General features: G+C 47.0%; 1 protein-coding gene across 4 annotated transcripts in view; it reads left to right on the top strand.

Annotated features, from left to right (window-relative positions):
• Positions 1-16,197, top strand: part of bean1 (brain expressed, associated with NEDD4, 1) — a 102,458-nt gene extending 86,261 nt beyond the window's left edge. For all 4 annotated transcript variants that reach the window (XM_052028204.1, XM_052028205.1, XM_052028207.1 and 1 more), the window contains one exon: positions 15,071-16,197. In XM_052028204.1, the coding sequence (XP_051884164.1) occupies positions 15,071-15,422 (352 nt within the window). In that variant the 3' untranslated portion in view covers positions 15,423-16,197. The remainder of the gene's footprint in view (positions 1-15,070) is intronic.
• The last annotated feature ends 576 nt before the right edge of the window (positions 16,198-16,773 follow it).

Here is a 16,773-nt window from a genome sequence, read left to right as displayed (position 1 = left end):
AGGAGTGCTGCACTGTTGGGTGTGCCTTGGTTTAAATGAGGCTTTCAACTGTGGTACTCTCTGGTCTTCCAAGTGGAAGCAAAGTTTCCTCAGCACTGCCTTAACAGCATCTGGATCAATATTTATCCCTCAATTAAATTATTGAAGCAGATTGTTTTCACATTGCAGTTTGTGGAAGGTTGCTGTATGCAAATTAACAGCCCTGTTTCCCCCTATCATCAGTGAATGGATTGGCTTGAAAGTGCTGTGGGTATGCTGTCATGAAAGATATTTAGATGTAGAAAGGATTGAGGGATGATTTAATGGGGTGACTGAAATCTCAAGGGGTTTGAGCAGAACAGTAAGGAAGTGTTTCCCACTGACAGGCAGTCAAGAACGAAGGGTGATTGTTCAATGAAGTGGAAAGGTGAGGATAGTTTGGTTTGCGTGGTGAGTCTCTGTGCTCAGGAACACGCCTCTGGAAAGGCCGGAGGAAGCAGATCGGACAGCAGGAGAGAGACACCAGAGATGGCAGGGGCTGGAATCAGGGGCAAAAAAAAACAAACTGCTGGAGGAACTCAGCGGGTCGGGCAGCATCTGCGGAGGGAAATGGACAGTCAACGTTTCAGGTCGAGACCCTTCATCTGGACTGAAAAAGAGGGGAGATAGTATAAAGGTGAGGGAAAGGGGTGGACCAAGAGGTGGAATGATAGGCAGATCCAAGTGGGGGGGTGGGTGAGGGGGGATCGAACAGCAACTTGCAGAAGCCAATGGATAAATTGTTGAAGGGGTACTGCATCCAGGGCTGTGGGGAGAATTTGTGGGGAATGTGTCCAATTGATTCAAAAGCAGATTAAAGGAAGCAGGTTAATCCAACATTCCTTGCCAGGGTTGTCCAGAGCGGGATTCGAACCCTGAACCACTCAGCCAAGGGAGCACTGCAGGGAAAGACAAGGGAGCTCTCTATCAAAGGGTGAGGTATGAACCAGTCAGCCTGATTCTCCCCTTCGGTGAGTTCATGCCTGAACTGTGTGTATCTCAGCCCCATTGCAACAGAGTCATACAGCACAGAGACAGGCTCTTCAGCCCACTGTGCTGGGCATCAAGTAACTCATGGAAGAATGCGGCTGAATGCTGGAAAATGGGATCAGTATAGATAAGTCAGCACAGACATGATAGGCCGAAGGATCTGTCTCTGTGCCTTATGACTCAGTAAATTGGTTTATTATTATCACATGTACCAAGGTGCAGTGAAAAACTTGTCTTGCATACCGTTCATACAGATCAATTCATTACACAGTGCATTGAGGTAGTACAAGGTAGAAGCAATACCAGAGTGCAGAATGGCAGCCACGGTAGTGTAGCGGCTAGCATAACGCTATTAGAACGCCAGCGACCTGGGTTCAATTCCAGCCGCTGTCTGTAAGGAGTTTTACGTTCTCCCCGTGTCTGCGTGGGTTTCCTCCGGGTGCTCCGGTTTCCTCCCACATTCCAAAGACGTATGGGTTAGGAAGTTGTGGGCATGCTATGTTGGCACCAGAAGTGTGGCGACACTTGCGGGCTGCCCCCCAGAACACTATGCAGAAAGGTGCATTTCACTGTGTGTTTCGATGTACATGTAACTAATAAAGGTATCTTATAAAATGTCACAGTTACAGAGAAAGTGCAGTGCAGGCAGACAATAAGGTGCAAGATCACAACGAGGTAGATTGTGAGGTCAAGAGTCCATCTTATCGTATTCAATAACCATAACAGTGGGATAGAAGCTGTCCTTGAGCCTGGTGGTACGTGCTTTCAGGCTTTTGTATCTTCTGCCCAATGAGGGGGGGGGGAGAAGAGAGGGGGTGAATTCTACATTTCCCCAATTATTGTCTTGACAGCCGTGAGCAGAATGTGAAAGGTGATTGATCTGGGCCCAAGTGCCTGGAGCATTTAGTTCCCAAGCATTAATCATCATTTCCATTGACAACAAACCAGACCTCTTGGACACTGCTCATCACTCTACAATCTATTTCAACCCCTACTTATCACAGTCAATTCCATTAACTCTCTCATAATCAGATTAAAAAATAAAAAAATCAGGAGAGAGAGATGTTCAGAAACAACATCCTGAGGTGGAGTTTTCTCAGCTTTGTGTCCCAGTGGGCCAGGTTTGCTGGAGCTGTTGGGGAGGGGTTATACGAGGTTGGCAGGGGGATGGGAACTAGAGTGTTAGGTCAGATGTTGGAGCAGTTGGTGTAGAGGTAGATGCATTGTGCAGAGACTGTGAGGAAGGACAGACAGTGGATAGGGCATAAATACAGTCAGTTGGATGGGTTGAAATGTCTTTACTTTAATGTGAGAAGTGTTGAGAATAAAGGTGATGAACTCAGAGCATGGATCCGTACATGGAATTACGATGTTGTGGCCATTACAGAGACTTGGCTGTCGCAAGGGCAGGATTGGCTGCTTGATGTTCTGGGGTTTAGATGTTTCAAAAGGGATAGGGAGAGAGGTAAAAGAGGTGGGGGAGTGGCATTGCTAATCAGGGATAGTATCACAGCTGCAGAAAGGGAGGACATCGTGGTGGGATTGTCTACTGAGTCAGTGTGGGTGGAAGTCAGAAACAGGAAGGGAGTGATCACTCTATTGGGAGTATTCTATAGGCCCCCCAATAGAGATTGGGACACTGAGGAGCAGATAAGTAGGCAGATTTTCGAAAGGTGCAAAAATAACAGGGTTGTTGTCATGGGAGACTTCAACTTCCCTAATATTGATTGGCACCTCCTTAGTGCAAAAGGTTTAGATGGGACAGAATTTGTTTGGTGTGCCCAGGAAGGATTTCCGACACAGTATGTGGACAGGCCAACTAGAGGAGAGGCCATAATGGATCTAGTACTGGGCAATGAACTTGGTCAGATGACAGACCTCTTGGTGGGTGAGTATTTCAGGGATGGTGACTGCAACTCCCTGACCTTTAGCATAGCCATGGGCAGGGATAGAAGCAGACAAAATGGGAAGGTATTTAATTGTGGGAAGGCTAATTACAATGGTGTTAGGCAAGAGGAGCATAAATTGGGAGCAGATGTTCTCAGGGAAATGCACAGCAGGAATGTGGAGGCTATTTTGGGAACACTTGCATGGGGTTCTGGATAGGTTTGTCCCACTGAGACAGGGAAAGGATGGTAGGGTGAAGGAACCATGGCTGACAAGAGAGGTGAAATATTTAGTCAAGAGGAAGAAGGAAGCATACTTAAGGATTACAAAACAAAAATCAGGCAAGACTCTTGAGAATTATAAGGTAGCCAGGAAGGAGCTTAAGAAGGGATTTAAGAAGGGGACATGAGAAGGCCTTGGCGAGTAGAATTCAGGAAAATCCCAAGGCGTTCTACACATACGTAAAGAACAGGAGCATGACTAGAGTGAGAGTAGGACCACTCAGGGATAAAGGGGGAAACATGTGCCTGGAGGTAGGGGAGGTCCTTAATGAATATTCTGCTTCAGTGTTCACCAGGGAGATGGACTTTGACAAATGTGAGGTCAGTGTAGAACAGGCTAATGTGTAGGAGCATGTTGAGGTTAAGAAAGAGGTAGTATTGGAGCTTCTGGAAAAAATTAGGATAGATAATTCCCTGGGGCCAGACAGGATATACTCCAGGTTACTATGGGAAGCGAGGGGAGGTTACTATGGGAAGCGAGGGGAGATTACTGGGGCATTGACAATAATCTTTGCATTCTCACTGGCCACAGGAGTGGTACCAGAGGACTGGAGAATGGCTAATGTTGTTCAAGAAAGGTAATAGGAATAATCCTGGGAATTATAGGTCAGTGAGTCTTACATCAGTGGTGGGCAAGCTATTGGAGAGGATCCTTAGGGACAGGATTTACAAGGATTTGGAGAAGCATAGTCTTATTAGGGATAATCAGCATGGTTTTGTGAGGGGCAGGTCGTGCCTCATGAGCCTAATTGATTTTTTCGAGGTGACGACAAAACAAATAGATGAAGGTAGAGCAGTGGATGTGGTGTATATGGACCTTATAAAGCAATTGACCACATGAATGATAGGGAAACGGAGGCCTATGTGAGAGGGAAGGGTTAGATAGATATTAGATCAGGATAAAATGGTGGCACAACATCATGGGCCGAAGGGCCTGTACTGTGTTGTAATGTTCTATGTTCCCTGTAGTAGGCTCATCTAGAATGTCATGAGGCATGGGATCTATTGAAACCTGGCTGCGTGGATTCAGAATTGGCTTGCCCACAGAAGGCAGAGGGTCGTAGTAGATGGACCATATTCTGCCTGGATGTCGGTGACCAGTGGTGTTTCACAGGGATCTGTTCTGAGACCCCTGCTCTTTGTGATTTTTATAAGGATGAGGAAGTGGAGGAATGGGTTAGTAAGTTTGCAGATGAGGTGTTGTGGATAGTGTAGAAGGTTGTCGTAGGTTACAACAGGATATAGACAGGATGCAGAGCTGGGCTGAGAACTGGCAGATGGAGTTCAATCCGGAAAAGTGTGAAGTGATGCACTTTGGAAGATTGAGCTTGAAGATGGGGTACAAGGTTAATGGCAGGATTCTTACCATTGTGGAGGAACAGAGGGATCTTGGGGTCCAAGTCCATAGATCCCTGCAAGTTGCCACACAAGTTGATAGGTTGGTAAAGAAGGCATATGGTGTGCTGGCCTTCATTAGTCAGGGGATTGAGTTCAAGGGCCATAAGGTAATGTTGCAGCTCTATAAAACTCTATTTAGACCACCCTTAGAGTATTGTGTTCAGTTCTGGCCACCTCATTATAGGAAGGATATGGAAGCTTCAGAGAGGGTGCAGAGGAGATTTACCAGGATGCTACCTGGATTAAAGAAAGTCTTATGAGGATAGGTTGAGTGAGCTCGGGCTTTCTCTTTGGAGAGAAGGAGGATGAAAGGTGACTTGACAGAAGTGTATAAGATTATGAGGGGAATAGATAGAGTGGACAGCCAGCACCTTTTCCCCAGGGCAGCAATGGCCATTACCAGAGGACATCCGTTAAAGGTGAGTGGAGGAAAGTTTAGGGGAGATGTTAGAGGTACGTTTTTTACACAGAGAGTGGTGGGTGCCTGGAACACACTGCCGGGGGTGGTGGTAGAGGCTGATACGATAGGAACATTTAAAAGACTCTTAGATAGGCACATGGATGAAAAGAAAAATGGAGGGTTATGGGCTGTGTGGGAGGGAGGGGTAGATTGATCCTGGAGGTGGTTTATATAGGTCGGCACAACATTGTGGGCCGAAGGGCCTGTACTGTGCTGTGCTGTTCTATGTTCTTTCTGCTTTAGGAGACCCAGGTACATTTAGCTTTTAATTCTTTTATCAAACCAATCCTTTCTGTAAAGAGAACCTGCATGTGAAGAAGCTCCATCACTCACAGTAATAGGGAGAATGCACACAGAGACACTCTTCATTAAATTATTCATGGCTCCAATTAAAACCCTGAAGGCCAAACCTGCCACTTTGGCTCAATCTTGCTTGAAAGACAAAGTCCTGTTCTGAGTGGCTGATGTCCTGCAGATGGAGAGGGAGCCATTGATGTAGACTGTTTTATTATTCCAACCATTTCACAGCCACATGATAACTTTCTGATGTGCAATCACTATTGTTAGGTGTATGATTTTGTGTTCGGCAGGCTCCCTCCGGTACCCCGCAAGTACTCAGAAGTCCATAGTGTTTACAGCACAAAGCACTTTACCAATCAGCATGTCTGGTCACAGCTGGAGCTTCGAGTCCACACAAGCATCGTCCTGTCTTATTTCATCTCATAACCATAAACACATCCTATTATTTTTGTTCCTGGGCATTTATCCAACGACATTTAAAGGCAACTACGCTCTGTGCTTCAGTTGATCTTTTAGAAACTTCCTGGCATTATCTCCTGCATATTTTGTTTAATCTCATCATTTGGAAGTTAATTGTATTGGATCATATAAAAGAAGGCCATTCAGTCCATCAGCTTTATCAGAATCAGATTTATTATCACTGACTTTCATGATGTGAAATTTGTTGTTTTGCAGCAGCAGTACAGTGCAAAGACATAAAGTTGTTATAAATTACAAAAATAAAAAAAGCGCAAAAAAAGTTCAGAAATCTGATGGTGGAGGGGAAGAAACTGTTCCTGAATCATTAAATGTGGGTCTTCAGGCTCCTGTACCTCCTCCCTGATGGTAGTAACGTGAAGAGGGCATGTCCCGGATGGTGAGGGTCCTTACATAGAACATAGAACACTACAGCACAGTTCAGGCCCTTCGGCCCATGATGTTGTGCCGACATTTTATCCTGCTCTACGATCTATCTAACCCTTCCCTCCCACATAGCCCTCTATTTTTCTATCGTGTGGCTATCTAAGAGTCTCTTAAATGTCCCTAATGTATCTGCCCCCACAACCTCTGCCGGCAGTGCGTTCCACGCACCCACCACTCTCTGTGTAAAAAACTTACCCCTGACATCCCCCTTATACCTTCCTCCAATCACCTTAAAATTATGCCCCTTCATGTTAGTTTTTTTCACCCTGGGAAAAAGTCTCTGACTGTTCACTGCATCTATGCCTCTTATCATCTTGTACACCTCTATCAAGTCACCTCTCACTCTCCTCTCCAAAGAGAAAAGCCCTAGCTCGCTCAACCTATCCTCGTAAGACATGCTCTCCAATCCAGGCAACATCTTGATGAATCTCCTCTGCACCTTCTCTAAAACTTACTGATGGATGCCACCTTCTTGAGGCACAGCCTCTTGGAGATATCCTTGATGGTGGGGAGGGTTGTACCCGTGATGGAGCTGACTGAGACTACAACCCTCTGCAGCCTCTTGTGATCCTGCATATTGGAGCCTCCATACCAGGCTGTGATACAACCAGCAGAATGCTCTCCACTGTATATCTATAGAAATTTCTAAGTCTGGATTCAGTCCTATTTTCCCACTCCTACCCCTTAGCTCTGAAATCCTGAAATCTATTCTCTCTCATGTCTGCCGAGTTCCCTTTTGAAAGCCCTGATTGGCTCCACTATCCCTGTAGGCAGTGAGTTCCTGATATTCGAACATACATAACAAAAGCACTAGAAGACCCCTCGAGCCTGTTCTGCCATTCAATAAGATCAAGGCTGATCTGATTGCAATCCCAGCTCTGCATTCCCACCTACTCACAGTGACCATTCACCCCCTTATCTATAAATATGTCTACACCTGCCATAAAAATATTCAAAGGTTGTCGTCAAAGTTGAGTTTATTGTCACATGCACAGGTACATGTGTGCACAGCTGCAATGAAAAACTTACTTGCAGCCACATCAAGGGCACAGAGCATCAGAGACATGACATTCACAAGAAAAACATAAGTTAGCAACATCAATTGTGCAAAATTATACAGGAAACAACACAATTAGAACAGATAAAGGTCCATTGTAGTGGAAAGTAGTGATAAGGGTTGTGCCGGGTGGTTCAAGAACTGACTGGTTGAAGGGAAGTAGCTGTTCCTGAACCTGGTGGTGTGGGACTTCAGGCTTCTGCACCTCCTGCCCGATGGGAGCTGCGAGAAGATGGCACGGCCCGGATGGTGGGGATCTTTGTGTTGCCTTCTTGAGACAGCGTTTCATGTAGAATCAGAATCAGAATCAGATTTACTATCGCTGACTTAAATGACGAGATGTGTTGTCTTGCGGCAGCAGTACAGTGCAAAGACATAAAATTACTATAAATCACAAAAATAAATAGTGCAAAAAAATGGAATAACGAGGTGGTGTCCATGGGTTATGTTCCTCAAACAGCAGCTGTGAAAATGATCTGGTCTTCGTTACATTACAGTTGATGGGAGCTGGCCGTGTGTAGATTGGCTGCCTTATTTTCTACTTAGTGACAATTACTTGTGCTGCAATGAAGTCATGAAGTTTGCAATATTAATGCAAATCCACTGCAAGCTGCCCCGAGGTAAAAGCTGTAACATGTCAAAACCAATGTTGAACTGGAAACACATGAGGATGCAGAGAGTTGTTTCTGCTGGAAGCAGGGGTAATAAACAGTAGCACTGATTCAATGTAAATGGCAGTGGGGTGGGTGGGGGGGGGGGTGCGAATTTATTTTTAAACACGGAGCCTTAAAGTGACCTGGAACATGCTGCCTGAAAGGGAAATAGAAGCAGATTGCAGGGTAGTTGGAAAAGGGGAAAGGGATGGGAATGCTCAGAGGGTTTTTTTTCCAAAGAGTAAGCATCATCATATGAGCAGAATGGCCATCATAGGTTCATAGTCTCACAACACGGAAACAGGCCATTCAGCCCACACATCCATGCTGAGCAGTAAGCACCCACCTGTATTCATCCCATGCTCCAGCATTGTATGCCAAGGGATTCATGTGCTCCTCTAGGTACTTCTGAAATGCTGTCAGTGACTCTGCCTCCACCAGCCTCTCAGGGAATGTATTCCAGGTACTTGACTTCCTGGGTAAAAAAGGTCCCCCTCTAAATCTGTTACCCCTGACCCTAAATCTATGTCCCCTACTTTTATTCACCACTGATAAAGGAAAGTTTCCTGCAGTGTACCCTCACAATTTTATATACCTCAGTCATACCTCATAACTGAACCACTCCTGGTGAATCGCCTCTGCACCCTCTCCAGCACTGTCACATCCTTCCAACAGTGTGGTGACCAGAACTGCACGCAGTGCCCCAGCTGAGCTATGACCCACGTTTTATAAAGGTGGAGCATAACCTCCCTGCTGTTGTACTTAGTGCCCTGACTAATGAAGGCCAACATCTGATATGTCTTCTTAACCACGTTATCTATCCACACTGCTACCTTAAAGGATCTTTGGACTTGTACACCAAGGCCTCGGTAAAGCAGCCAGCATAATTAAAGACCCCTCCCACCCCGGACATTCTCTCTTCTCCCCCCTCCCATCGAGCAGAAGATACAAAAGCCTGAAAGCATGTACCACCAGGCTCAAGGACAGCTTCTACCCCGCTGCTCCCTAGTATGATAAGATGGACTCTTGACCTCACAACCTACTTCGTTATGGCCTTGCACCTTATTGCCTGCCTGCACTGCACTTTCTCTGTAACTGTAACACTTTATTCTGCATTCTGTTATTGTTTTCCCCTGCACTACCTCAATACACTGAGCACTGAATTGATCTGTATGAACGGTATGCAAGGCAAGTGTTTCACTGTACCTCAGTACATGTGGCAATAATAAACCAATTCCAATTCCAACCCTTCTATTGCACAATACTCCCTGGAACCCTGCCATTCATGGATATGTCCAAGCTTCATTAGAACCCCCAATATGTATCACCTCACATTATAAAAGGATTGAACTCCATCTGCCACGTCTCAGCCCATTCACCAACACATCAATATCACCCTGCAGCCAACTACCCACCAAACTGTCAACACGCCACCAATCTTTGTGTCATATTGATCATACCTTCCACATTCACATCCAAATCGTTCACATATGTTACAAAGAGCAACCTGTGTCATCTCTGCTGTCCAGATTTAGGATCGGAAAGGTTTTTTGTTGAAAGCAAGAGTCAGGCAGAGGTGAGACAGCAGGCAACACCGTTCTGTGACCAAGTGCCTTGTGTGCAGCAGTGTTGCTTCAAACCATTCCGCTTGGTTTGACAACCTTCAGAAATCCAGCTTAATCACCAAGGAAAATGATTGACGTAACGGCTCAGTCCTTCTCATGTAGAGATTTACAGTCAGAGAAAATGAAAAAAGCAAGCTTGAAGAGTGAGAACGAGGTCTAATTGAGAACAGAAGTAAAACATTCCTCTGACCTCTGCTCAAATTAAAATTGAATATCAGTTTCATTCAGAAGCTTCAAAGGACAACTAATTTTCATGCAAATTCATGCATCTCATTATTTATTGCTTTAATGAGCAATTATAAAACAAGGATTAATTATTCTTTGCCAGTTCAATCGCAATGAAAACTTCACAGTGGTGCAGCTGGCAGAGCTGCTGTTTCACTGCTCCAGCAACCTGGGTTCAATCCTGACCTCGGGTGCTGTCTGTGTGGTGTTTGCACATTCTCCCAGTGACCATGTGAGTTCTCCCTGGGTGCTCCAGTCTCCTCCCACATCCCAAAAATGTGCAAGTTGCTAGGTTAATTGGCTGCTGTAAATTCCCCCCAGTGTGTGGGTGAGGGGTAGAATCTGGGGAGAGTTGATGGGAATGTGGGGAGAATAAAATCAGATAAGTGTAGGATTGGTGGAAATGGTTGGGTGATGGTCAGCATGGACTCAATGGACCGAAGGGCCTGTTTCTGTACTATTGTGTGATAGGATGGTGTGGAGGGAGATTCACTTTGTGTCTAACCCTTGGAGTGTGTGATGGGACAGTGTAGAGGGAGCTTCACTCTGTGTCTGACCCTGTGAGTGTCTGATGGGTCAGTGCAGACAGAGCTTCACTCTCTGTCTGACCCCAGGAGTGTGTGATGGGATGGTGTGGAGGGAGCTTCACTCTGTGTCTGACCCCAGGAGTGTGTGATGGGATGGTGTGGAGGGAGCTTCACTCTGTGTCTGACCCCAGGAGTGTGTGACGGGACAGTGTAGAGGGAGCTTCACTTTGTTTCTAACCCTTGGAATGTGTGATGGGACAGTGTAGAGGGAGCTTCACTCTGTGTCTGACCCTGGGAGTGTGTGATGGGGCGGTGCAGAGGGAGCTTCACTCTGTGTCTAATCCTTGGAGTGTGTGATGGGACAGTGTAGAGGGATCTTCACTTTGTGTCTGACCCCGGGAGTGTGTGACAGGACAGTGTGGAGGGAGCTTCACTTTCTTTCTAACCCTGGGAGTGTGTGATGGGACAGTGTAGAGGGAGCTTCACCCTGTGTCTGACCCTAGGTGTGTGTGATGGGACAGTGTAGAGGGAGCTTCACTCTGTGTCTGACCCCGGGAGTGTGTAATGGGATAGCGTAGAGGGAGCTTCACTCTGTGTCTGACCCCGGAAGTGTGTAATGGGATAGCGTAGAGGGAGCTTCACTCTGTGTCTGACCCCGGGAGTGTGTAATGGGATAGCATAGAGGGAGCTTCACCCTGTGTCTAACACCTACTTAGTGCCAAGGGTTTAGACGGGGCGCCGTTTGTTAGGTGTGTCCAGGACGGATTCCTGACACAGTATGTTGACAGGCCGACTAGAGGGAATGCCATATTAGATCTAGTTTTAGGTAATGAACCGGGACACGTGACAGATCTCTCGGTGGGTGAGCATTTGGGGGACAGTGACCACTGCTCCATAACCTTTAGAATTGTCATGGACAGGGATAGGAGCAAAGAGGACGGGAAGATATTTAATTGGGGAAAGGTGAATTATGAGGCTATAAGGCGAGAACTTGGGAGTGTAAATTGGGATGACATTTTTGAAGGGAAATGTACTATGGAGATGTGGTCGATGTTCAGGGATCTTTTGCAGGATGTTAGGGATAAATTTGTCCTGGTGAGGCAGAGAAGGAATGGTAGGGTGAAGGAACCGTGGGTGACGAGAGAGGTGGAACAACTAGTTAGGAAGAAGAAGGCAGCATACATAAGGTGTAAGCAGCAAGGATCGGACAGGGCTCAGAATATAGAGTAGCAAGGAAGGAGCTTAAGAAAGGGCTGATGAGAGCGAGAAGGGGACATGAAAAGGCTTTGGCGAGTAGGGTTAAGGAGAATCCCAAGGCTTTTTTCTTGTACGTGAAGAGCAGAAGGATGACGAGAGTAAAGGTGGGTCCGATTAAAGACAAAGGTGGGAAGATGTGCCCGGAAGCTGTGGAAGTGGGTGAGGTTCTCAATGAATACTTCTCTTCAGTATTCACCAAGGAGAGGGGTCTTGATGATGCTGAGGACAGTGTTAGTAAGGGTAATGTTCTAGAGTATGTAGATATCAAGAGAGAGGATGTGTTGGAGCTGTTAGAAAATATTAGGACAGATAAGTCCCCGGGGCCTGACAGAATATTCCCCAGGCTGCTTCGTGAGGCAAGGGAGGAGATTGTTCAACCATTGGTTAGGATCTTTGAGTCCTCGTCGTCCACGGAGATGGTGCCGGAGGATTGGAGGGTGGCAAGTGTTGTCCCCTTATTCAGAAAAGGTAGTAGGAATAGTCCAGGGAAGTACAGGCCGTTGAACCTTACGTCTGTGGTGGGTAAGCTGTTAGAAGGGATTCTAAGAGATAGGATCTATGAGCATTTAGAGAATCATGGACTGATTAGGGACAGCCAGCATGGATTTGTGAAGGGAAGATCTTGCCTCACTAGCCTGATAGGGTTCTTTGAGGAGGTGACCAGGAAGATTGATGAGGGTAGTGCAGTGGATGTGGTCTACATGGATTTTAGTAAGGTGTTTGACAAGGTTCCGCATGGTAGGCTTCTTCAGAAGGTCAGAGGCCAAGGGATCCAGGGAGGCTTGGCCATGTGGATTCAGAATTGGCTTGCCTGTAGAAAGCAGAGTGTTGTGGTGGAGGGAGTGCATTTGGATTGGAGGGCTGTGACTAGTGGTGTCCCACAGGGATCGGTTCTGGGACCTCTACTTTTTGTGATATTTATTAACAACTTAGATGAGGGGGTGGAAGGGTGGGTTAGCAAGTTTGCAGATGACACAAAGACCGTTGGTGTTGTGGATAGTGTGGAGGGCTGCCGAAGCTTACAGAAGGATATTGATAGGATGCAGAGCTGGGTTGACAAGCGGCAGATGGAGTTCAATCCGGAGAAGTGTGAGGTGGTACACTTTGGAAGGACAAACTCCAAGGCAGAGTACAAGGTAAATGGCAGGATTCTGGACAGTGTAGAGGAGCAGAGGGATCTGGGGGTTCATATCCACAGATCACTGAAAGTTGCCTCACAGGTGGATAGGGTAGTTAGAAAAGGTTATGGGATGTTAGCTTTCATAAGTCGTGGGATCGAGTTTGAGATCCGCGAAGTAATGATGCAGCTTTGCAAAACTCTGGTAGGACCACACTTAGAGTACTGTGTCCAGTTCTGGTCGCCTCATTATAGGAAGGATGTGGAGGCGTTGGAGAGGGTGCAGAGGAGATTTACCAGAATGCTGCCTGGATTAGAGAGTATGGATTATGAGGAGAGACTAAAGGAGCTCGGGCTGTTCTCATTGGAGAGAAGGAGGATGAGAGGAGACATGATAGAGGTATACAAGATATTGAGAGGAATAGATAGAGTGGACAGCCAGTGCCTCTTTCCCAGGGCACCAATGCTCAATACAAGAGCGCATGGCTTTAAAGTAATGGGCGGGAAGTCCAAGGGAGATGTCAGAGGGAGGTTTTTCACCCAGAGAGTGGCTGGTGCATGGAATGCGCTGCCTGGGGTGGTGGTGGAGGCTGATTCATTGGACAAGTTCAAGAGATTGTTAGATAAGCATATGGAGGAATTTAAGATAGAGGGATATGTGGGAGGAAGGGGTTAGATAGTCTTAGGTGTGGTTTGAAGGTCGGCACAACATGGTGGGCCGAAGGGCCTGTATTGTGCTGTATTCTTCTATGGTTCTATGGTTCTATGGAATATGTGATGGGATGGTGTAGAGGGAGCTTCACTCTGCGTCTGACCCCAGGAGTGTGTGGTGGGACAGTGTAGAGGGAGCCTCACTCTGTTTTGTTCAAACATGACAATTTGTTTTTCATATATTTGAAGCAGGGGGGAGATCTTGCTTCCCCGACTTTGTCAGAGCTGAACAATGTCCAATGTACCATAAAGTTTTTCCTCACTGTATCAGGTAACAAAGGGATGTGAGCTTTGCAAGCAGTGCCAGCATTTAATTGCCCATCCCCAGTTTCCCTTGAGAAGGTGGTGTGAGCTGCCTTCTTGATCCGCTGCAGTCCTTGAGGTGTGGGTGTACCCACAATGGTGTGAGGGAGGGATTTTAACCCAGCGACGGTGAAGGAGCTACTCTCTCGAGCAGAGAATTCTAGAGATTCACGCACTTCACCATACTAAATTTCTTTGAGTGAATGTGCCATGGTTTGAAGGGTGGGAAGGATGGAAGGTCAGTCAGGATGATGGAACATGCACTGGATGGTTCTGGGTCATTGGTCATGCTGGGATTTATGTATTTGTTAAATGTTGTGAATTATAGAACAAAGACCAGCAACAGGCCCTTCAGCCCACCATGTCTATACCATCCATGATGCCCATTTTAACTAATCCCATCTGCCAGCACATGGTCCATCTCCCTCCATTCCCTGCCTGTTCACGTGCAGTCTACATGCCTCTTAAACATTTCTGTTGTATCTGCTTCCACCCCCTCCCCTGGCAGCGTGTTCCAGGCACCCACCACTCACTGTGTGAAAAAAAACTTGCCTCGTAAATCTCCTTTAAACTTTCCCCCTCTGACCTTAAAACTGTGCCTTCTGTATTTGACATTTCCACCCTGGGAAAAAGTTTCTGACTATCTACCCTATCTAAGTCTCTCATAACTTTATAAAGCTCTATCAGGTCTCCCCTCGGCCTCCGACGCTCCAGAGAAAACAACCCAAGTTTGTCCAACCTCTCCTTACAGCTCATACCCTCTAATCCTAGCAACATCCTGGTGAACCTCTTCTGCACCCTCTCCAAAGCCTCCACATCCTTCCTGTAATGGGGCGACCAGAACTGCACACAATATTGCAAATGTGTCTTGAGTAGCTGCAACATGACTTCCTGATTTTATAAACCTCTGTCAGGTCTTCCCTCAGCTTCCAATGCTCCGGAGAAAACAGTTCAGGTTTGTCCAACCTCTCATAGCTAAATTAGAACATCGAACGTCGAACATTACAGCACAGTGCAGGCCCTTCGGCCCACAATGTTGTGCCGACGTTTTATCCTGCTCTAAGAGCTACTTAACCCTTCCCTCCATTTTTCTATCATTCATGTGTCTATCTAAGAGTCTCTTAAATCTCCCTAATGTATCTGCCCCCACAACCTCTGCCGTCGGTGTGTTCCACCCACCCACCACTCTCTGTGTAAAAAAACTTACCCCTGACATCCCCCTTATACCTTCCTCCAATCACCTTAAAATTATGCCCCCTCGTGTTAGCCATTGTCGCCCTGGGAAAAAGTCTCTGACTGTCCACTCGATCGATGCCTCTTATCATCTTGTCACCTCTGTCTTGTGCCTTACTCCCCAGCTATGAAGACTGTGTCCGTGATGGAGCGCCGGGAATGTACCTCCCAGAGGATGACCCTCCGCCATACTCCTTGACCGACCCATGGCAAAGACATGATCTGACTCCCCAGATCCCCGCTGAGCAGGAATCCACCCGCCAGGAGACTGGGGGATGCACGAGTGGTCCGGCGAATGCCCCGGAGAGCCAGCAGGCAATCTCGTCCATTTCCTCCACCTCGCCTCCCGCGGATCAGGCCCCCCCTTACGAGCGAGTGGTCCTGAGCGGGCGAGACGTGGCGCTCCCGCTAATCCCACAGGCTGAACTGAAGGATGGGGCGGGGGAAGGCAGATCTCTCTCCCGCACTATCGTGTGAGGGGAGCCTCTGGCACATCAGGGGCACAGGTAGCACAGAGGCAGCACGGCGTGCCACCCACACCGACCTCATCGCACCCCCACCCACCACCCCCACCCTCAACCAACCCCTAACCCTCACTCCCATTGGCACAGGGAGCTTGAAGGTGGCTTGGCCAGTGTGTGATTGGAGGGTGAGGGTACTGGGACTACCCCGTCAGTTTAATCTGAGGGTGAAACCCACCATCCAACGCAAGAGCTGCAGTTTGCTCCTGGAGGTTACGGCAAGGTCGTGGTTCTACCCCAGAGACCTGAGCGCAAAAACCTACCCTGAGCAGTACTGAGGGAGTGCCGCACTGTCAGAGGGTGAGCCATTCAACTGAGGTCCCCTCTCAGATCCCATAGCACTGCTTAAAGAAGAGCAGGGAAGCTCTGCCCTGTGCCCTGGTTAATATTTCTCATTAAAATAAATAATCTGGTTGTTAGATCACTGCTATTTGTGGGAGCTTGCTGTGCACAAATTAGCTGCCGCATTTCCTACAACAAAGACCAAAAAGTACTTTATTGGCTGTACTCTGAGATGTTCTGAAGTTGTTGAGATGCTATAGAGGCAGGTCCTTCTAATGACGTGTTTGATATATACTCTCCTGTCTCACATTGATGTTTTGTGACAGCTCTGTCCACCTTCCCCTCGTGACATCCCCAGTATCACAGAAGAGTGGAATTATAAACGGACTTGGACCTTGCATTGTAATATGTGCTGTACATAGGGCAGAATAAAATACAATTTGTGCAAACGCGTGTGTGTGTGCGTGTGTGTGTGCGTGTGCGCGAGAGAGAGCAAGGATTGGAGATTGGCTACTGCACAGAAGATTGTGTTCAGTTCTGGTCGCCCCATTATAGGAAGGATGTGGAGGCTTTGGAGAGGATGCAGAAGAGGCTCACCAGGGTGTTGCCTGGATTGGAGAGTATTAGCTGTAAGGAGGCTGAGGCAAGACCTGATAGACGTTTACAAAATTATGAGGAGCACAGATAGGGTAGAGAGTCGTTGTCCCAGGATGAAAATGTCAAATACCGAAGGGCATAGGTTTAAGGTGAGAGGGGGAAAGTTTAATGGAGATTTACAAGGCGAGATTTCTACACACAGAGTGGTGGATGCCTGGAACTGGCTGCTGGGGAGGTGGAAACAGATACGATAGCAATATATAAGAAGCATTTAGACAGGCACATGAGCAGCAATTTATAGTAATTTAATGTCTTTGCACTGTACTGCTACCGCAAAGCAACATATAAGTCAGTGATAATAAACCTGATTCTAATTCTGATACAGTATATACCATGAGCAGGCAGATAGGATTAGTTTAATTTGGCAT

This window comes from Pristis pectinata, chromosome 13 (assembly GCF_009764475.1).
Source record: "Pristis pectinata isolate sPriPec2 chromosome 13, sPriPec2.1.pri, whole genome shotgun sequence".
In the NCBI taxonomy this organism is placed as follows: Eukaryota; Metazoa; Chordata; class Chondrichthyes; order Rhinopristiformes; family Pristidae; genus Pristis; species Pristis pectinata.
This window is presented reverse-complemented; position numbering and strand designations above follow the sequence as displayed.